This window comes from Anopheles nili, chromosome 3 (genome assembly GCF_943737925.1).
Source record: "Anopheles nili chromosome 3, idAnoNiliSN_F5_01, whole genome shotgun sequence".
Taxonomy (NCBI): Eukaryota; Metazoa; Arthropoda; class Insecta; order Diptera; family Culicidae; genus Anopheles; species Anopheles nili.
The window spans coordinates 33474000-33489861 of record NC_071292.1 but is presented as its reverse complement, the minus strand read 5'-3'; the positions used below and the strand labels follow the sequence as shown (position 1 = coordinate 33489861).

The 15862-nt window shown below is 45.9% G+C and overlaps 2 protein-coding genes across 2 annotated transcripts; one reads left to right on the top strand and one right to left on the bottom strand.

Moving 5' to 3' along the window:
- Positions 1 to 4090: 4090 nt before the first annotated feature.
- On the bottom strand, positions 4091 to 12295 carry LOC128726142 (uncharacterized). Its single transcript, XM_053819931.1, has 5 exons — positions 12269 to 12295; positions 5948 to 6462; positions 5707 to 5885; positions 5159 to 5636; positions 4091 to 4643 (listed from the first exon to the last, which is right to left on the bottom strand). The coding sequence occupies exons 1-5, from the start codon at positions 12293 to 12295 to the stop codon at positions 4091 to 4093; spliced, it is 1752 nt and encodes a 583-aa protein (XP_053675906.1).
- A 1158-nt stretch (positions 12296 to 13453) lies between these two features.
- Positions 13454 to 15059, top strand: LOC128727363 (dnaJ homolog shv). The gene is made up of 3 exons (XM_053821266.1): positions 13454 to 13605; positions 13690 to 14555; positions 14631 to 15059. The coding sequence occupies exons 1-3, from the start codon at positions 13460 to 13462 to the stop codon at positions 14693 to 14695; spliced, it is 1077 nt and encodes a 358-aa protein (XP_053677241.1). The 5' UTR covers positions 13454 to 13459; the 3' UTR covers positions 14696 to 15059.
- Positions 15060 to 15862: the final 803 nt, after the last annotated feature.

Genomic DNA, 15862 nt, shown 5'->3' with positions numbered 1-15862 from the left:
TTTTCTAATACACATGGTGTGTGTGTGTGTGTATGTGTGAAGGAGTGGGGGGAAGGGGTGGTGATGGCTCACAATTCAATTGTTCGTTCGTTTTTACTATCCTGCCGTCGGCCAAGGGGGCTAGGGGTATTTAAATTTAGAGGAAAATTAGTCTAATGCTATTACTCTAAATTTGTATATTCCTTCCTTTTCTTTTCCTATTGAATTGTTAAGCCGCTTGTTTTTACATCGTTTTTCTTCTTTCACCCAAGTCGTTTCATCTCATCTTGTGTGACTCTGTCAACAGAATGTACTATAAGAGGGTACTGCTTGAGTTGCTCTTGTTTTTTGTTCATCATTTATCACTAATTTAATTCAGCACTCCTGCCCCATTTATACGATAGTAGTACGAATGAAGTTAGTAGTAAAAAATTAACCGCTATCCGATCAAGATGTGGGCTTCATTTATTCACGTATAAAATAATGCAAATACTATAGACGTGGCCGAATACTCGCGTTGGGATTTTCTAGCTTTCCGGTTCGCTCCACGCAGAATTGGCGCCGCCGTTGTTCGCTAAGTCGAATTTCGTTAGTGATTTCCAATCGAAATTTGTTTAAACATTATCATCTCCTGCTGCGTCAAAGTTTAATAAGATCACTCTTTCGTACGGCCTCCACGATCGATTTACATTTTTTGAAGTACTTTCAATTTTTCATCCCGACACGACTCGGTAAAGAGATATTTCCTTTTTTTCGTTTTTTTGTACTATGAAGTAGGTGTAAAAGACAATAGAAAAAGAGCTTAGATAAAAAAGAGGGATGTTGCCCATCGCTTCGATAGTACTAGCTGAAGGAGTCCTTGTTCCGTGAAAAGTAGCGCGGTACGGGAGAAAGGTTGTTGAGGCGAACGCGCATGTATGTTCCTATTTGAAAAGCCGGCAGTGCGCAGTCTGCCACATATATGGACCAACACGCCAGTGTTTGCAACTCCTGACGGTTCCCGTGATCATTCCCTCTCCAGTCGTGGTATATAAAATCTACGCTACTCGATTGTTGAAGGCAAACGAAACGACGGACGCATGTCTGTATATGCAGGCGTATGATAGTCGGAAGCTTTTTGTTTTTCTCGTGGGATTTAAGCTTAGCTTGGAACAGTGTTCGTTGTAAGAAGCAGTTTGGAATACCAAAAACTGTCTGCGGCAAGGGGATACAAAGCGGTAAACTCGAGCAAGAATAAAACACGGCTCCCTTCGTTCAATTGAGGAAACATTTTGAATTTTGAAAGGTAGTACCGTGCAGAGCTATACCAGTAAAAAAAACACGGCTAATCAGTACTACGTCTCCTTCTTGGCGTCTATAGTGTTTCGTGCATCTGAACTATTCGTGTGTGTGTGTGTTACGACGCTCTCGATAGGGCTTTCATTCGGTTCTAATTAAGCTATTAAACATTTACATTATCCCGAGGTCATGCCCCCCTCCCCCTAAACCGGATTGCTTGTACATGATGGAATGCATTCTTTGTTATCGATTAGGTAATGAGTGTTTACTTTCACGCGTTGTATCCGCTTCTCGCAATTCATCACCTGTCTTACGATACCTCAGAGCCCACACAGGGATCGACACCCCAAGCACGACGTTTTTATCTAGTTTGCTCCACAGGTCATCACATCCACCCGCAACATGTGCCCTCGCCTCAGCTTGCTACTAATTGTGCTACTCCCGCTAAATGCCCGCCCCACGCCCATTCGGCTCTAGCTTCATATTAATGTTATCTGAGAGTCAATTTCATCTAAATTTCATAGCCGCGTCGTTCTATTGTAGCAGCTAGAGGAGAAAGAGAGAGAAAAGTAAGACGATAAAAAAGAAGAGGGAAAAAAATGGAGAATGAAAACAGGTGGAAACGAAAAGAAACGAAGAGAAAAATGAGAGAAAACTCGTTTACTAAATATGGCGCTCGAAAGCATTTCGGTTGCGAACGCGCGTTCTGTTGCAAGACGAGAGGGCGTGGTAATTAGTACTATTGAGGTGTGATGAAGAGATGAAGAACAGTCGAAGATAGGACGAGCAGAGGACGAGCAAAACCTAGCTGGCGGCTAAAGGGAACTAAAAAAGGAGATCCATAGAGATAGATAATGAAATATACAGAAGATAGTGAAAAAAAAAAGATCATTGTATTAAACACTCAGTGGTATGGTTGGTTTTTAGAAAGTTCGGTAGGCCACATCTAAAAAAACAAAACAAAACAAAAAAAAATACAGTACTCATCGCACACATCGATAGCTTAAGGGAGTCTGCCCCACGGAAGGATAGACACAGCTACGGGCAAACTACGGGCTTATGCAACACAACACTACGGGCACAGCCGCTGGCATTCCGGTCAACGGTTCACGGTTTGGGATGCCAAACTACACAGCGGTTCGAATGCAAAAAGGATACGGTGTTTGGTGTTAATGCTAAGATTGGAAGGGGAAGGATGCATTTGGTCTTGTCGCGATGCGCAAAAGCCATGCGGTTGTCGTCATTGTGTCCTCACGCGTCAACTAAACGCGTACGATCGTTCGATCGATTGCGGTTGCAACAAAAAAAAAAGATACGCTCATAGATGATAAAGTCGCGCGAAAAACGTACTAGCTAGCTTCGAATGATCTACTTCAACCTTACGCTGCTACTCTAAGGGCTGCAGCGATGAGATATGGTCGCCAGTGTGCTACAGTAAAAGAGAACATTTCAAGTTCGTAGTGAAACAGGCCTTTTTTTTTATTACTTACTCAATCATATCGGGTTTCGACAAATGTCGGCAAGCAGAGGCGTGCGTGTTTTACGTTTGTAACTTTATTCGGCGTTAGTAATTCAAAGGGCTAGACGAGAAAAATGGTGTCGTTTGTACTTGTGATATTCCTCTAAAGCGCGGTAGCCGTAGTGAAACGATCTCTACGCTCTATGCTGCCAGAGACACATTGTAGGACCTCGTGCGTCCACCGCCTCCCTGAACACACGTGAGTTAGTACTGACTGGTTGCCGGTTGGGCTCGATAATGTAATATCACTATGTAAACGCTTTTACATATTTTAAAATACTGGTTTCAACGGTGACGACTGTTCTACTGTTGCGATCGTTCGCAATGCGTACTGAATGCGATCCGTTCTTATCTAACTAAGCAAATTGACTAGATGCTAGATCATCATTGTAAGGAACTACCAGCAAAAGTGGGTAGCTTCGCTGCGATGCGACTCTCTTCCCTGCGAATGTCTCACTCCTTATGTACACACAACCTGCCGTTTCGAGTGTTTTTTTTTTCCCATGCAACTGAAACCCATGTTCGCGAATGTGCATGTCCTTAACATTAGATTGGTCATAATACGGATTAGAGATTGAATGTGGCTAGATTGGTCTGCAAATGTCGTACCCACGGTATGGTAAGAGAAAATGGTTTGGTGCATGGGTTTGTATATGGTTTTTTTTTTGCTTGCTTGCTAGCTTTCTTCTTCAGTAGTAATACAATCTCGTACGGCTCATAGTACAGCTAGCTGGCCTAATAGGGACAATAACAACAGCAATAAAACAAACAAAAAAACCCGCATCGCAATGGATGGCATTTTCTTTCTTAACGCTCCAACTTTTGCAACTCGTCACATCGAAGGCATCATCAGATAAACGTTTCCCTAGAATAACATGGAAACATTTCTCGGATAATCACACACAATCGCAGACGCTGGATATGGTTAGGTGAACGTAAAAGTTTGTCAAATTGCTCGTTTTTTTTAAGGTGCGTGTGTGTTCGAGGAAACTCGATGTGGTGGTACGATGGTAGTTTTTGCTCTCGGCAAACAGGATACGTAGGAATAGAGAGGAGAGTAAACAAAGGTCCTAAAGAAAAGCCGTAACGTATCACGAAAAAAAAAAAAACACATCACACAGAGGCATATACATACGAAGAAAACGCTCGCACGCACGCACGCACGCATATGAGGAGGGTTACAACGAAAAAAACAGGAGAGAAAAAGTCCAAACAAAAATCCATACAAAAAGTGTACATTGACATCGACCAAAAACAAAAACAACAAAAAAAGGAGCGAAAGAAAAAACCAGGAACAACGAGAAACAACACCAGCTAGTAGTAATCGTACACATCCTTGCGCAACAGCTGCATATAGATGTCTCTACCGTACCTTTCCAGCAGCCGTCGCTTCAGTTCCGGTGGATACGTCACGTAAATGTAGTGTTCGCTTTGGCCAAGCTCACCGAACTCGCCACCTCCGGCGGATGCCAGTGGTCCTGCAGCTCCCGTTAGACCGCTTCCGGCGGTACCGCTCGAACTGGTCGCAGTCAGATCACCCGGTGGCATCATCTGTGTGGCTCCAGCAGCGGAACCAGCCGCATATCCGTAGCCATCTTCGGCCGTGGTGTAGAGCATGGCGGCCGATCCACCTGGTGGTCCGGGTGAGGCGTGAATCTGGGGCGTATGCTGGATATCGTTTCCGCCGGAACTGGCACCGAGATTGTTTAGGCTGATCGCAGAATGGCCGCCATCCTGCAACCGATAGATGCCGGTGGACGATCCTGGCTGCAGATAGTGCCGCCCGTGGTGAAGATGATGGCCATGTGCGGTGCTCGGATGGTGCGCCCCCAGCTGGCTGCTGCCTGACGGACTAAAATCATCGCTGCTGCGCTCGCCATTTTGGACACGTTTGGAAGGGTCGGTCGGGGTTTTTTTTTGGGTGAGGGCAATCGATTACATTGAGGAAGGATTGTATTGTACACATACACACGTACACACGACGTGGTAAGATCATGAGAAACAGAGACAGCAGAAAGAAGACAGGCAGGCAGATGGAAAGAGAAAGAAAACAAAGAAATGGTAGGTAATAGCAAGAAAAAAAAATGGAAATCCCCGAAAGTGTGATAAGAAACGATCCCGCAGCAGAAAGGATACCTCGAAAGGTCCTCCGTTGCGATCCGTGCGATCAAAGCGTGATCAGCATGCAATTAAACGAAGAAAAAAGGAAAGCAGCCGCAGGAAGATGAATCAAAATGGAGCAGATTTACAAACTAAATTAATCATAACAAGCAGAGATGCGTGGTGATGGCGCACTTGTCGCACACCAACGCTGAGGCACAATTGGTGGCGTGTGATGATCTTGCGACCAGAATCGTCACTAACACACAGAGCCGTACTCACTCGAACAGTATCCAGATGATGTAGTAGCAAAGGCAAACGCCCATCGAGAGCACCATGACGAGCACGAACACGAGACCCCACGGAAAGGGTCGCTGCTCGAGCGGACCATCCTCCCAGTATCGCTCACACGTCAAATACCAGCAAACGGCCCGGTTCAGCTCTTCCTCCATGTTCCGGAAGTCCTCGTGCGAAAGCTGCACCAGCAACCCGACGATACAGTGCCGCACCAACACTTCACAGCGCGTCTTCAGCAGACCGATCTCGTCCGCGTTGCAGTTTGCTTTCATGCGCTGCATTTCCGAAAGACGCTGCTGCTTCCGGTCCACGGGTGGTAGCGAAGAATCGACTAGGTTTTGCTCACACTGCGAGGTTGCGTTGCTGTCGTTTTCCGATTCTTCTTCCTCCTCCTCTTCGTCGTCTTCCTCTTCATCGTCCTCTTCGTCATCCTCTTCATCGTCCTGCTGCAGTTCAGTGCGTCCTGGAATGAAAACCGCACATGTACGACAACGGCACAAGCGGGAGTACACCGCTTCCTGCAACACACTAACCTCCTTTAACACCTCCAGCAGCTTTACCTCCACTGCGCTTCGTTCGCTTAGTTCCATCACTCTTATCGCAATTGCCCGCGCCCTTCGCACCCACCACAGACGTTACGGCTGGTTGGGGTTGCCGATTTCGAAACACGTCATCTCGGATGGTCTGCAGCATCTTGGGCAGTAGGGACTTTCTGTAAATGCATACAAACAGGGTTACACACGTACCAACGATCATCTTCGAAGGGTGTACTACCTTTCCGGCACCTTGGCCAGATCTCGCGTCCCGGAAGTGGTCAATGCCGTCCGGTAAGCGGTTGCCTCACTCCAAACCTCGATGTCCGTTGTGACCGCATTAGGATCGCTGCCAAACGCAAGGGTCGCATCCTTCGCGATCAACACGTCACAGCGCATCATGTCGCAGTAGTCCGCCAAACAGACGGCATCCTCGGCCGTGTTGATGTTGGTCCGATGCCGATTCTCGAAGTGCATGTCGAGGTGCTTCTCCTCGAAGAAGCTTTTGCCACAGAAACCACACGTCCACTGGCTCGGTCTGTGCTGCTTTTTGGCGCTCTGCTGCGGTCCGAAGATGTCGCGAAGCGGATGAAACGGACACTCGAGGGGCAACTTCACCTGGTACTTCTCCAGTATGGGCAGCCAGCGCGAGTGCACTATTTTGCGCACGACGCGCGAACTTTCGCGCGAGCATGATATCTTGAACACGCTCGGACCCGGCCATGGAATGATCGACAGTAAGCAAATAACTATCACCTGCAAGTGAACAGAGAGAGAGAGAGAGAGAGAGAGTATAGCATTCGATAAATTTTGCACAACTTTTGACAATGTTGTACATTATTCTCCACAGTGATCAGTGATCGTTAGTGAATTTAAATCACGCGATCAAATCGACCTAGAATGCCCCTCTCGATTCTCCCATTGTGTATTATCGAACCTGCGAGTAGTAGAACAAAAAGCAAAAAACTAAAGTAAACCAGCACCACTCTCATGCCATTTATTCGCCAAAAATTTAAACCCCACCCACACCGGTTGCTTTCCCACGGCACTTTCACTTTCTAGGCGCGTCGCAAAGGCGCGTTCCACCCACGCGGTAGCACTGTTCCTTGCTGCACCAGCTGCAACTCGCCGGAAGCGATGGCAGCGGCTTTCTTGGAGGCGAAACGGCCACCGCATAAGCCGTGGTAAGCATCATGCTCCCCCAGAAGCACATCTGATACAGCATCCTCCACAGTAGCACCATCAGCACGGTGCATGATAAACTACCGTCCTTGGAGCGATGGTTGCAATCGCTAGACCGCGGCATCGCCGATCAGACACCACCGGATGCACTTGCGAAACAAAACGCGAGAAAAAAAAAACAAACACGCACTGTTCGCTCGTTGGCCGCTTTCTACCGCGTGTGGAGTTTATATTTATTTTTTTTTTGCGTACTTGCAAACCAAAACACGCTGATAAGCAGGGCCGATGCAACCGTTCCCCGACGCTGCAAACTCGCACGCATCGGAAACGCACCTTGGACAGAATTAAAACAGCGTACGATTTAGTCAGCAGGCAGCACATTACACAGTTGGCGTCGTCGTGGCCAGTGTACTTGGCTGCAACAACCGATCCGGACCGTTGCACTTTCTGCGCCAGACTGCGTTGTCCGGACCGGGAACTGCGAACGTCGTCCATCGTCTCAGTGTCGATGATTCCGTGTCGAAGCTTATTTCGTCAGAACGGAAGTAATCCGTTGTGGGGCGCAACATGGGCTCCAAGGGTTTGCGGGTCGGACATCGGTGAGCATTTATGCGTCGTGTATCGGAACAGGAGGAAGCAGAAAGAAAAAAAAGCACCAGAGCTCACACGAAATAACCACGAAAAAATGTCAGCGCACGTTATTAATCGTCCGTGTCTCGCACACGGTTGCACGCAGGGGGAATATTTCTAATTTTTCTTCTGTTTTTTTTTTGCAAAACCCACCACCCAGGAAGTCCGACACCGTGTGCGTGCGGCAGGACCTTTCACTGTCCCGTCCAACATTAAGGTGTCGTCGGAAAGTCGCCCATTTACGAGTGCACGACGAGTCGCCCTATCTCCGTACGCGCTTAAATAGGTGCTTGTGCGTGTGGGCTAATTTTTAAACCATTTCCTTTATTTAAATTCACCCCCACCTGAGCTCATGAATAACATAACATTTTTTTTTCTCTTTATTCACTTTATAGAGCATATTATGGAAATGGCAAAAATGTTACGATCATCTAGATGATTGATTGCGCTCGAGGCCAGTTCTCCGATGGAGGCGCCTGGTGGTGCAAAAACCAAAAAAGGTGCTCTAACAAACTCATCCCCTGGATGCGCTGTTCTAAGCCACGAGCCACGACTTCACACCACCAAAAGATCATTGAATTTCATGGCATCGAAAGGTATACGAGGCCCTATGTAACTATGTCTGGCTGAGCGAACTGACCAACACGTCCTAGGATGGAGGCTCCTTTTGCCACCCGGGCGTAAGTTTTCGACGGCAGCTTAACGATGGTACAGATGTTATCTGTAGCGGGGCGAAACAACATCAGCCTGAATTCCCAGCCTTAAGGAAGGGGATGAATAAAAAATTACGACTTCGTTGCGGTTCCACCCAAAGTGTGACCCGTCAGTCGAAAGTCTTCCAAATGTGGAGGGAAAAACTAGCGGTCTCAAGATTTGCGTTTAGCCGTTCGTCCTTTCTATGGCTTACCGGGGGCCATTTCCGTTTTATGGTTTCTTTTTTCGAGGACGGGGTTCCTTCACTTCATGCCAAAATGCCGCCACTTATTTTTGACACTCGTCTCGCAGGAGAAAAGGTGCCGAAGTTCCGACGCACTCGAAAGGTCAGATATATTAATGTGGGGTTATGTTTTTGGCACGCACCCAAAGGAAATGCTACCCCCTCGGTCCGTGATTGTGCCCGACCGGTACGAAGGTAAACAAATGAGTGGTCGCAGTCTCAGTCAGACCTTGCCGGCCATCAAAAGTAGGCACAACGGTTCTAGTATCATTTGTTCGAGGGGTTTATTTTACTATTGATAGAAAGCAACACTAAGAAGGAAGAGGCAGACTTCCGGCCAACGGTCAAAGGGACGGTTTAGCCGTCGTTTACCTGCAACACCTTTCAATGGCAATGGCGCGGGAAAGGTTTTCCCTAATGAAAATAATTGCTTTGCTGAAGCACAAGCAAAACGGGCCCGCTTCTTGTAGCGTTTTCCGCCGATCTGAATGCGATGGGCGAGCGTCCAGCACAATAGCAGCAGAAAAAAAGGCTAATAAGCTAATGAGCGTTATGCAAACTTAATCATTCACTCGATTTTGCTTCGTGGTCGCGCGATGCTAATGATTTTTTGGCGTCGCCCCGGTTTCGAATTTCCGGTTCTGGTGGGGGATTTTTCGAGTGCGCCACGTGGAATTATTTTCAGCAGGGGAGAAAAACGATAAAAAAGACGTGTCAGATTTGCTTTCGATGCAACAAATTAACGGTGGTGACGCTTTAACGTCAACTGAGCAGGCTTTTGTTAGGTAAAGAAGGAATAAATTGTTTGCTCAAGAAATAGAGCGGATTTTAGCCTACTGTGGTGGGGTTCAGTTTCTTCCCAGCTGGAGCTTGTAATTCTTTCGCACACCCAACGCCACTTACTCATCGCAGGATTTAAATACCGCTTCGATCTATCTGGGGCACGTGCTTGACGCAAACCTATCTTTATCTCGCTAGACGTAGAACGTAACAGACGACCACGGAAAACGAATCGATGAGGTCAAGCAGTAACTGGGTCGACGGGCGTCTTGTACCCGTCTTAGAGCTTTGTTCGCTCATTACGCTAGATGGTGGCATGGAAATGGTTTCTTGCCTCATGATGCCACATTAACGAGCAACACTCCCTCAACTATCGGTCCCCTTTTTCTTCCCTATTTTTGCCTCAAAAAGCCCACACTTCCCTTGGGCACGGGTTGTGGTAAATTGTTCAGCCACATTCGCAGCCCGAGGTGCTTCAGAATTGCATGTGTAATTTATGCAAACATTCAAATTGCTCAGTAAATGCGGCGAAAGCACAACTGGCGCTGGTGCTGGCTTACGGAGCCGTTACGTTTTTTTTTCTCCCCTGTCGTCCGGGAAAAAAATTACATTAAAATACCATTTTGGGCCTTCGGAGGACGGGCGTCAATGAGCGGTACCGGTGGGGAAGTTTCACAGAATGCACACGGCCAAACCGAGTGGCAACCGGAGTGTTTGCTCCGGCCAACGCGATAAGGGCGAATGTTTGTGCATCGTGTGATTTCGAACGTGATGGAAAAGCGCACTTTAAGACGAAAAAGACGAGGAAGAATTAATAGCAACCAGTTCCGCACAATTTGCGCCATGATATGATTACGGTGAAATTGCACGGCAAAGCAAAGGCCGCTGCTTGAAATCATAGGTTTGCAATACGGTAACGCTTTTTTAGATCTTTTTTTTATCCCACTGCCATATCGCGTGCAGTGATAAGCGGTCGTTCAAGAGCGGAAAAGCGCAAAACATAAATAACATGTGATGATTGTAGAATCGAATAAATCATCTAAAATGGTAATGGGCTAAAATGGGAAAGAAATCTACAACACGATTGCGCTCCTCCATTGACCTTTTAACAGAAACAATTTTTCGTCTATCAGCAGTACCAATGGAGCAATGTTCAAAAATAAATTGCGATAAAATATAACATTGTTCCAAGACGGTCAGAAAGCTCAAGCTAATATCTGCGGTCTTCTAATTTTTGTTTGTGTGTGAGCCCTACACCCCAACTGACCGCATACTGTGGATGCCGGTTTCTGACTGGCTGACCTGGAATAAAATTCCTACACGTTCGAGGGCGTATGAAAAACATGATTTAGAAAACACCGAAAATGTGTGCGGAAGGAAGTCAAAACCCTCACCCCCGTCATACACAGTGGTTTGGATCCGGATCCGGGTACGGAACAAACAAAAAAATATACCGCAAATATCCTGTCCACGAGACGCGGATCGACGGACTTGCGAACACCACCCACCAGCCAGCCCGTCCTAGCGATGTGTGCAATGGGGCAAGAAAATATGAACATTTTACCAATGGGCACTCCGGGGTCCTTTCTATCTCACTCGCTCGCCGCCGCGCTAAGGACGATGACAAGAAATCGATTCTGGGTTTACCAGGGGCGCACTCTCGCGCACTCGGTGGGCTGCATTTTTCTGTGTACTGTGTTCTGGACCCGCTATTTCCACAACAATGTTTTCGTTTCTCTACACCCAACTGGCCAGAGAGAGGAGTAGTGTTGCGTTAATTTCAGGACCGCTCAAATCTGTCGATTCCGAGGGCGAATGTTTGGATATCGCTGCCTTTTGCTGCCCACATTCCTACAATCTATGCTCGTCGCGTGGCCAAAGCAAACGAGCTAAAAATAATTCATTTCTAATCAAACGTGCGCGTAAAAGCTCGACAGGATGCGAACCACCCTCGCTACCATCCTGTGGACCGTTTTGTCGCTGTGGCCGGTATACAAAATTTATGACTCTTCCGCAATCGATCCGATACCTTCGGAGGCGCGTACGGTTGAACAAACCGCGAGGCTCAGTATGTCGGCTGGGAGCAGTAGTGTTAGGCCAGAATTCTAGCGGCTTATTAACCTCAATCCGCCAATAAAACTCCCGGTTCCCGGCTGGAGCCAATTGTTGTTAAAATGACGACCCGATTTGCATACCCGATGTCTGTCCGAGGCAGCATTTCATGGTTTTTTTTTGTGCTTTGCTATTTTTCCGTGATTTCTTTCCGTGCCACTTGGCGCCGGTTGATTCCCCTCAGGGTTTGTGGCCAGTTTGATTTCATTTTGCGCTAGTGGTACATTTCCAGCCAACGTAGCACGGGGTAGCCCGGCTAGAGGTTAGAGAGAAATTATTTGGCCACCGTCCATAATGAGGGTCGATCTATTCGACTGGTACCGCCCTGGAGCCAACATTGTTCTCGTGGCGTGTTTCTGTATCAAGCTACACTTTATCACATTTTGAATGCATTTCAGCCTGTGCCAGAAAATGTGGTTCATGCGCTGGTTTTTTTTGTCTCTTCTTTCCCAATACCTCTCCCACAGCAACTAGGGCTTCCTGCGCAGCGTGTGCATGGGATCAACAATTAGAAAAGTTTCTGGCAAAAGACGATATTACTTGCGTTACTAGCTCGGGACTATTCAACAGCTTATGAGGCGTAATTCACAGTGACCTGGAGCTACCTGTTATGTTTGGGAGGCCACCAAAAGCACGGGATTATTTCACCATCTACTAAGGGGATGTGTAAAAAGTTTCGCGGATAAAAGCTGTTTTTTTACGGTACCGGTTAGGGGAAAACTAGCCAAATGCCAACAGTTTGTCTTTTCTCGTTTTCCCTGCAAGCAATCGCGTATATAATTAAATGTAAAGTTGCTCTCTCTTTTTCAAGCTGCCTTACAAGCATCTCTGGGTAAGGAAAGCAGTAAATTGGATGTATTTTATGTGATATTCAATCAATTGCATTCGTCCGAGTTTCGGATCGTTTTTTTTCTCTCTTACCTCGATATTAATCGATTTAGTCCACATTCATAATCCTCTTTCATAAAGGATGTAACGAATTATGTGACAGTCGCTGCAGGCCACACAGAGTATTCCTTTCTATTTCTCAACCGCAGGAACTATCGCGAAGGAATCGATATGTAGAGGCAGTAAGTGAACTACCCTGCAGTGGGAGAAAATCAGCTACGCAACCCACAAAATAAAACACATCAGCACACTTTGCACTAGAAATACTAACAATTCACACACGGAACGCACTTTTCACTGCCTTTAGGATTTTTTTCGGGGCGAAAAAAAAACTTGTAACACTCACGAATCACATTTTGTACTAGGGAATGCAGTCACATACTCTGCAGCGAAAGGACAGTAGCGATAAGCCAGGTGTAGGAAGGAACTTGCAAGTGCTGCAGTATTTTAGTTTACAGTTATCTTGCAGCAACAGTCACCGCGCAGCAGTAGCAGCAGGTCAATTATATTATACGGTGCAAATGAGCCCGATGGACGTATGTTACAGCAAACTTACCAATACTGCTTGTGACAGCGGCAGCAGAATGTCCTTGCGCAGAAAGGATTTCATTTCCTGGTAACCGAAAGCGGTTCTTTTGACGTTCCGGGTATCCTGACGGTGATAAACTACGACACGAATCAAGAGTAGCCTGCTAAGTCGCTTATTTGTTGTACATTTTATATTTGGTAGTATTTTTATGAATTGTTTTTTCAGTGGTGCATAATCAGAGGTGCGTTGTTAGGAGAATACGCACCCAATCCATCTTTTGCATAGCATATAAGAGAGTTTAGAGGGTGTGAGCTACAATAGAAATTATAATGAATTAAATCTGTTTATCATCAATAAGTATGCAGAGATACTATTTTTCAAACGTAAAATGAATTTCGCGATCCATAATTCCACGCAACGAGCAAACGTCAAAGTACCTCATGTCAAGCTGACGATAGGGCATAGTGATGTTCTGTCAGAATGTCTCAACCAATCAGCGAGCACCAGCGAATGCTGAAAGCACCACGACCGCAGAAAACCGCACAGCCGTGTACATAGTGGCCGATTCTCGATGAATATTTGAGTGAAATTCGTTAGGAACTTGTTCGGAGCGTGTTACAAACGCACGGAAGAGAAGCTGTAGAGTTAGATTCTGTGTTAATTTAGGAAATTAAAATACATATAGGTGTAGTAAAATGAAACCATTCGGCTTCTGTTTCTCACTGTTGGTTGGTGCAGTGGTTTTGTTATTAGTCGAAGATGCCCTGGCCGGAAGAGATTTCTACAATATTCTGGGCCTTAGGAAAACGGCCAGCAAAAACGAGATCAAAAAAGCATACCGGTACGTTCAATTCCATGAGATGGTGGTTGATTAAATCACGAACTTAAAACTTATTTGCTTCTAATACCGTCTTCATCCTCACAGAAAACTAGCAAAAGAGCTGCATCCGGACAAAAACAAAGACGATCCGGAGGCTTCGCAAAAATTTCAAGACTTGGGTGCCGCATACGAGGTGCTATCGGACGATGACAAACGCAAACTTTACGACCGATGTGGCGAGGAGTGTGTCAAAAAGGAGGGCATGATGGATAACACAGATCCTTTCGCGCAATTTTTCGGCGACTTTGGTTTTGGGTTCGGAGGACAAGAGCAACGGGAAACGCCCCGAGGTGCTAATATTGTTATGGATCTTCACGTAACACTGGAAGAGCTGTACAGTGGTAACTTTGTGGAAATTACCCGCAACAAACCTGTGATGAAACCTGCTTCCGGCACCCGCAAGTGTAACTGCCGGCAAGAGATGGTAACGCGTAACTTGGGCCCGGGCCGCTTCCAGATGATGCAACAAACGGTGTGCGACGAATGTCCGAATGTAAAACTGGTTAACGAAGAGCGCACCATCGAAATCGAAATCGAACCAGGAATGGAGGACGGACAGGAGACGCGATTCTCCGGTGAAGGAGAACCACACATGGACGGCGATCCGGGAGATCTAATGTTGAAGATCAAAACCGTTCCTCATCAGCGATTCGAACGACGAGGTGACGATCTGTACACCAACATTACGATTAGTTTACAAGACGCACTGGTAGGGTTTACGTTGGATATCAGTCACTTGGATGGGCACAAGGTGACGGTCACGCGGGAAAAGGTGACATGGCCGGGTGCTAGAATTCGCAAGAATGGCGAAGGAATGCCCAATTACGAAAACAACAACCTCCACGGTACGCTGTACATTACGTTCGATGTCGAATTCCCGAAGTCACAGCTGAGCGACACGGAGAAAGAAGGTAAGTTTTGCTCTGTGCGACACGGTAAACTAGCATAGCAATATAATTTAATGTGTGTATTCCATTCCTTTACAGATATTAAGAACCTGCTGAATCAACCTTCCAACAATCGCGTATACAATGGTCTGAGATATTCTTAATTGATCCCTGCAGCTGGGAACTGCATTCAATGCACTCATGTAGGGCTTCATTGTGAAAGGCAGTCTTTATAATCTAGGCAAACAACAAATTTAGTTATTGAACTTAGATCAAAATACCTTACGGGTTCAATTATTCGATGTCCGCTGTGTTCGTGGTTTGTTTTCTGACCCCCAAACAAAGAAATTAATGACAAGAAATAAACCATGAAAACTTTTGCTTTAAGTTGGATCGTACTCTAGTGCACTACTAGTTTCTCTTTCTTTTTTCCTATTGAGACGCTCAAAACTCGTTGGACCGTTATTGTGTCCTTTACATAGTGTATTTATTATTGGGTAACAATTTACCTGTCCTCTTCAAAATGCCTCTCCTTTTTTTTGTAAGACGCTTTTTTGTAAATATGCGTTGTGTCAATAAAAACAATATCGACGAAGAAATTGTGCTTTTTTGTTACTCTTCCGCAAATATATAGAAAGAATTTTTGAAGTTTACGAATGCTAAAATGGAACATATATGTATACATATAATAATGAGCTTTTAGTAGCAAGCCATTGCATCTAAAACAATCGCAAACTCGTTCCATCACAAACTGGTCTAAATATACACGGAATAATGCTTCCAGTAGGGCTTTCTTCAAAACACGCTCAGGAAATCAATTATGTTGCTTATGTACGCTGCGAATTGTGTAGGTTATGCACAGTGGAGAGTGAATTGGCCGGAAATAACATGACAATTGCTATAACTAGTCGCAGTGTCGTGCTCTCCGCCTAGAGTTCAAAATAAACCGACACGAATGCCTGCGCACCAAGGTCGCAAGGATATGTGCACCGCATGCGTTCGTGGGTCCGCTTGTTTGTGGATATGGTTTTAGCATAAAAATGATATCACACAGGCCGGCCTTCAGGTTTTGTGATTGTACAGGAAAATGATGCAAAAATGAATGCATTACGTTTGGCCTGTTTCTCCGCTATTTTCTTCAAGTACTTGGTTTCCATTTCAGTTCAGCTAACACTTCTGAATTGTTGATTTTAATCTGTAACAAAAAATGTTCAAAATGTGTCACACGTGGTGCCTTGGTACCTTCAGCAAGTACTTCTTATTCGGTTTGTCAAGATATTTTCGCATCGCGATTTTTGGGAGTGACACGTGTCCTTTAAAGTTTAGTTTTG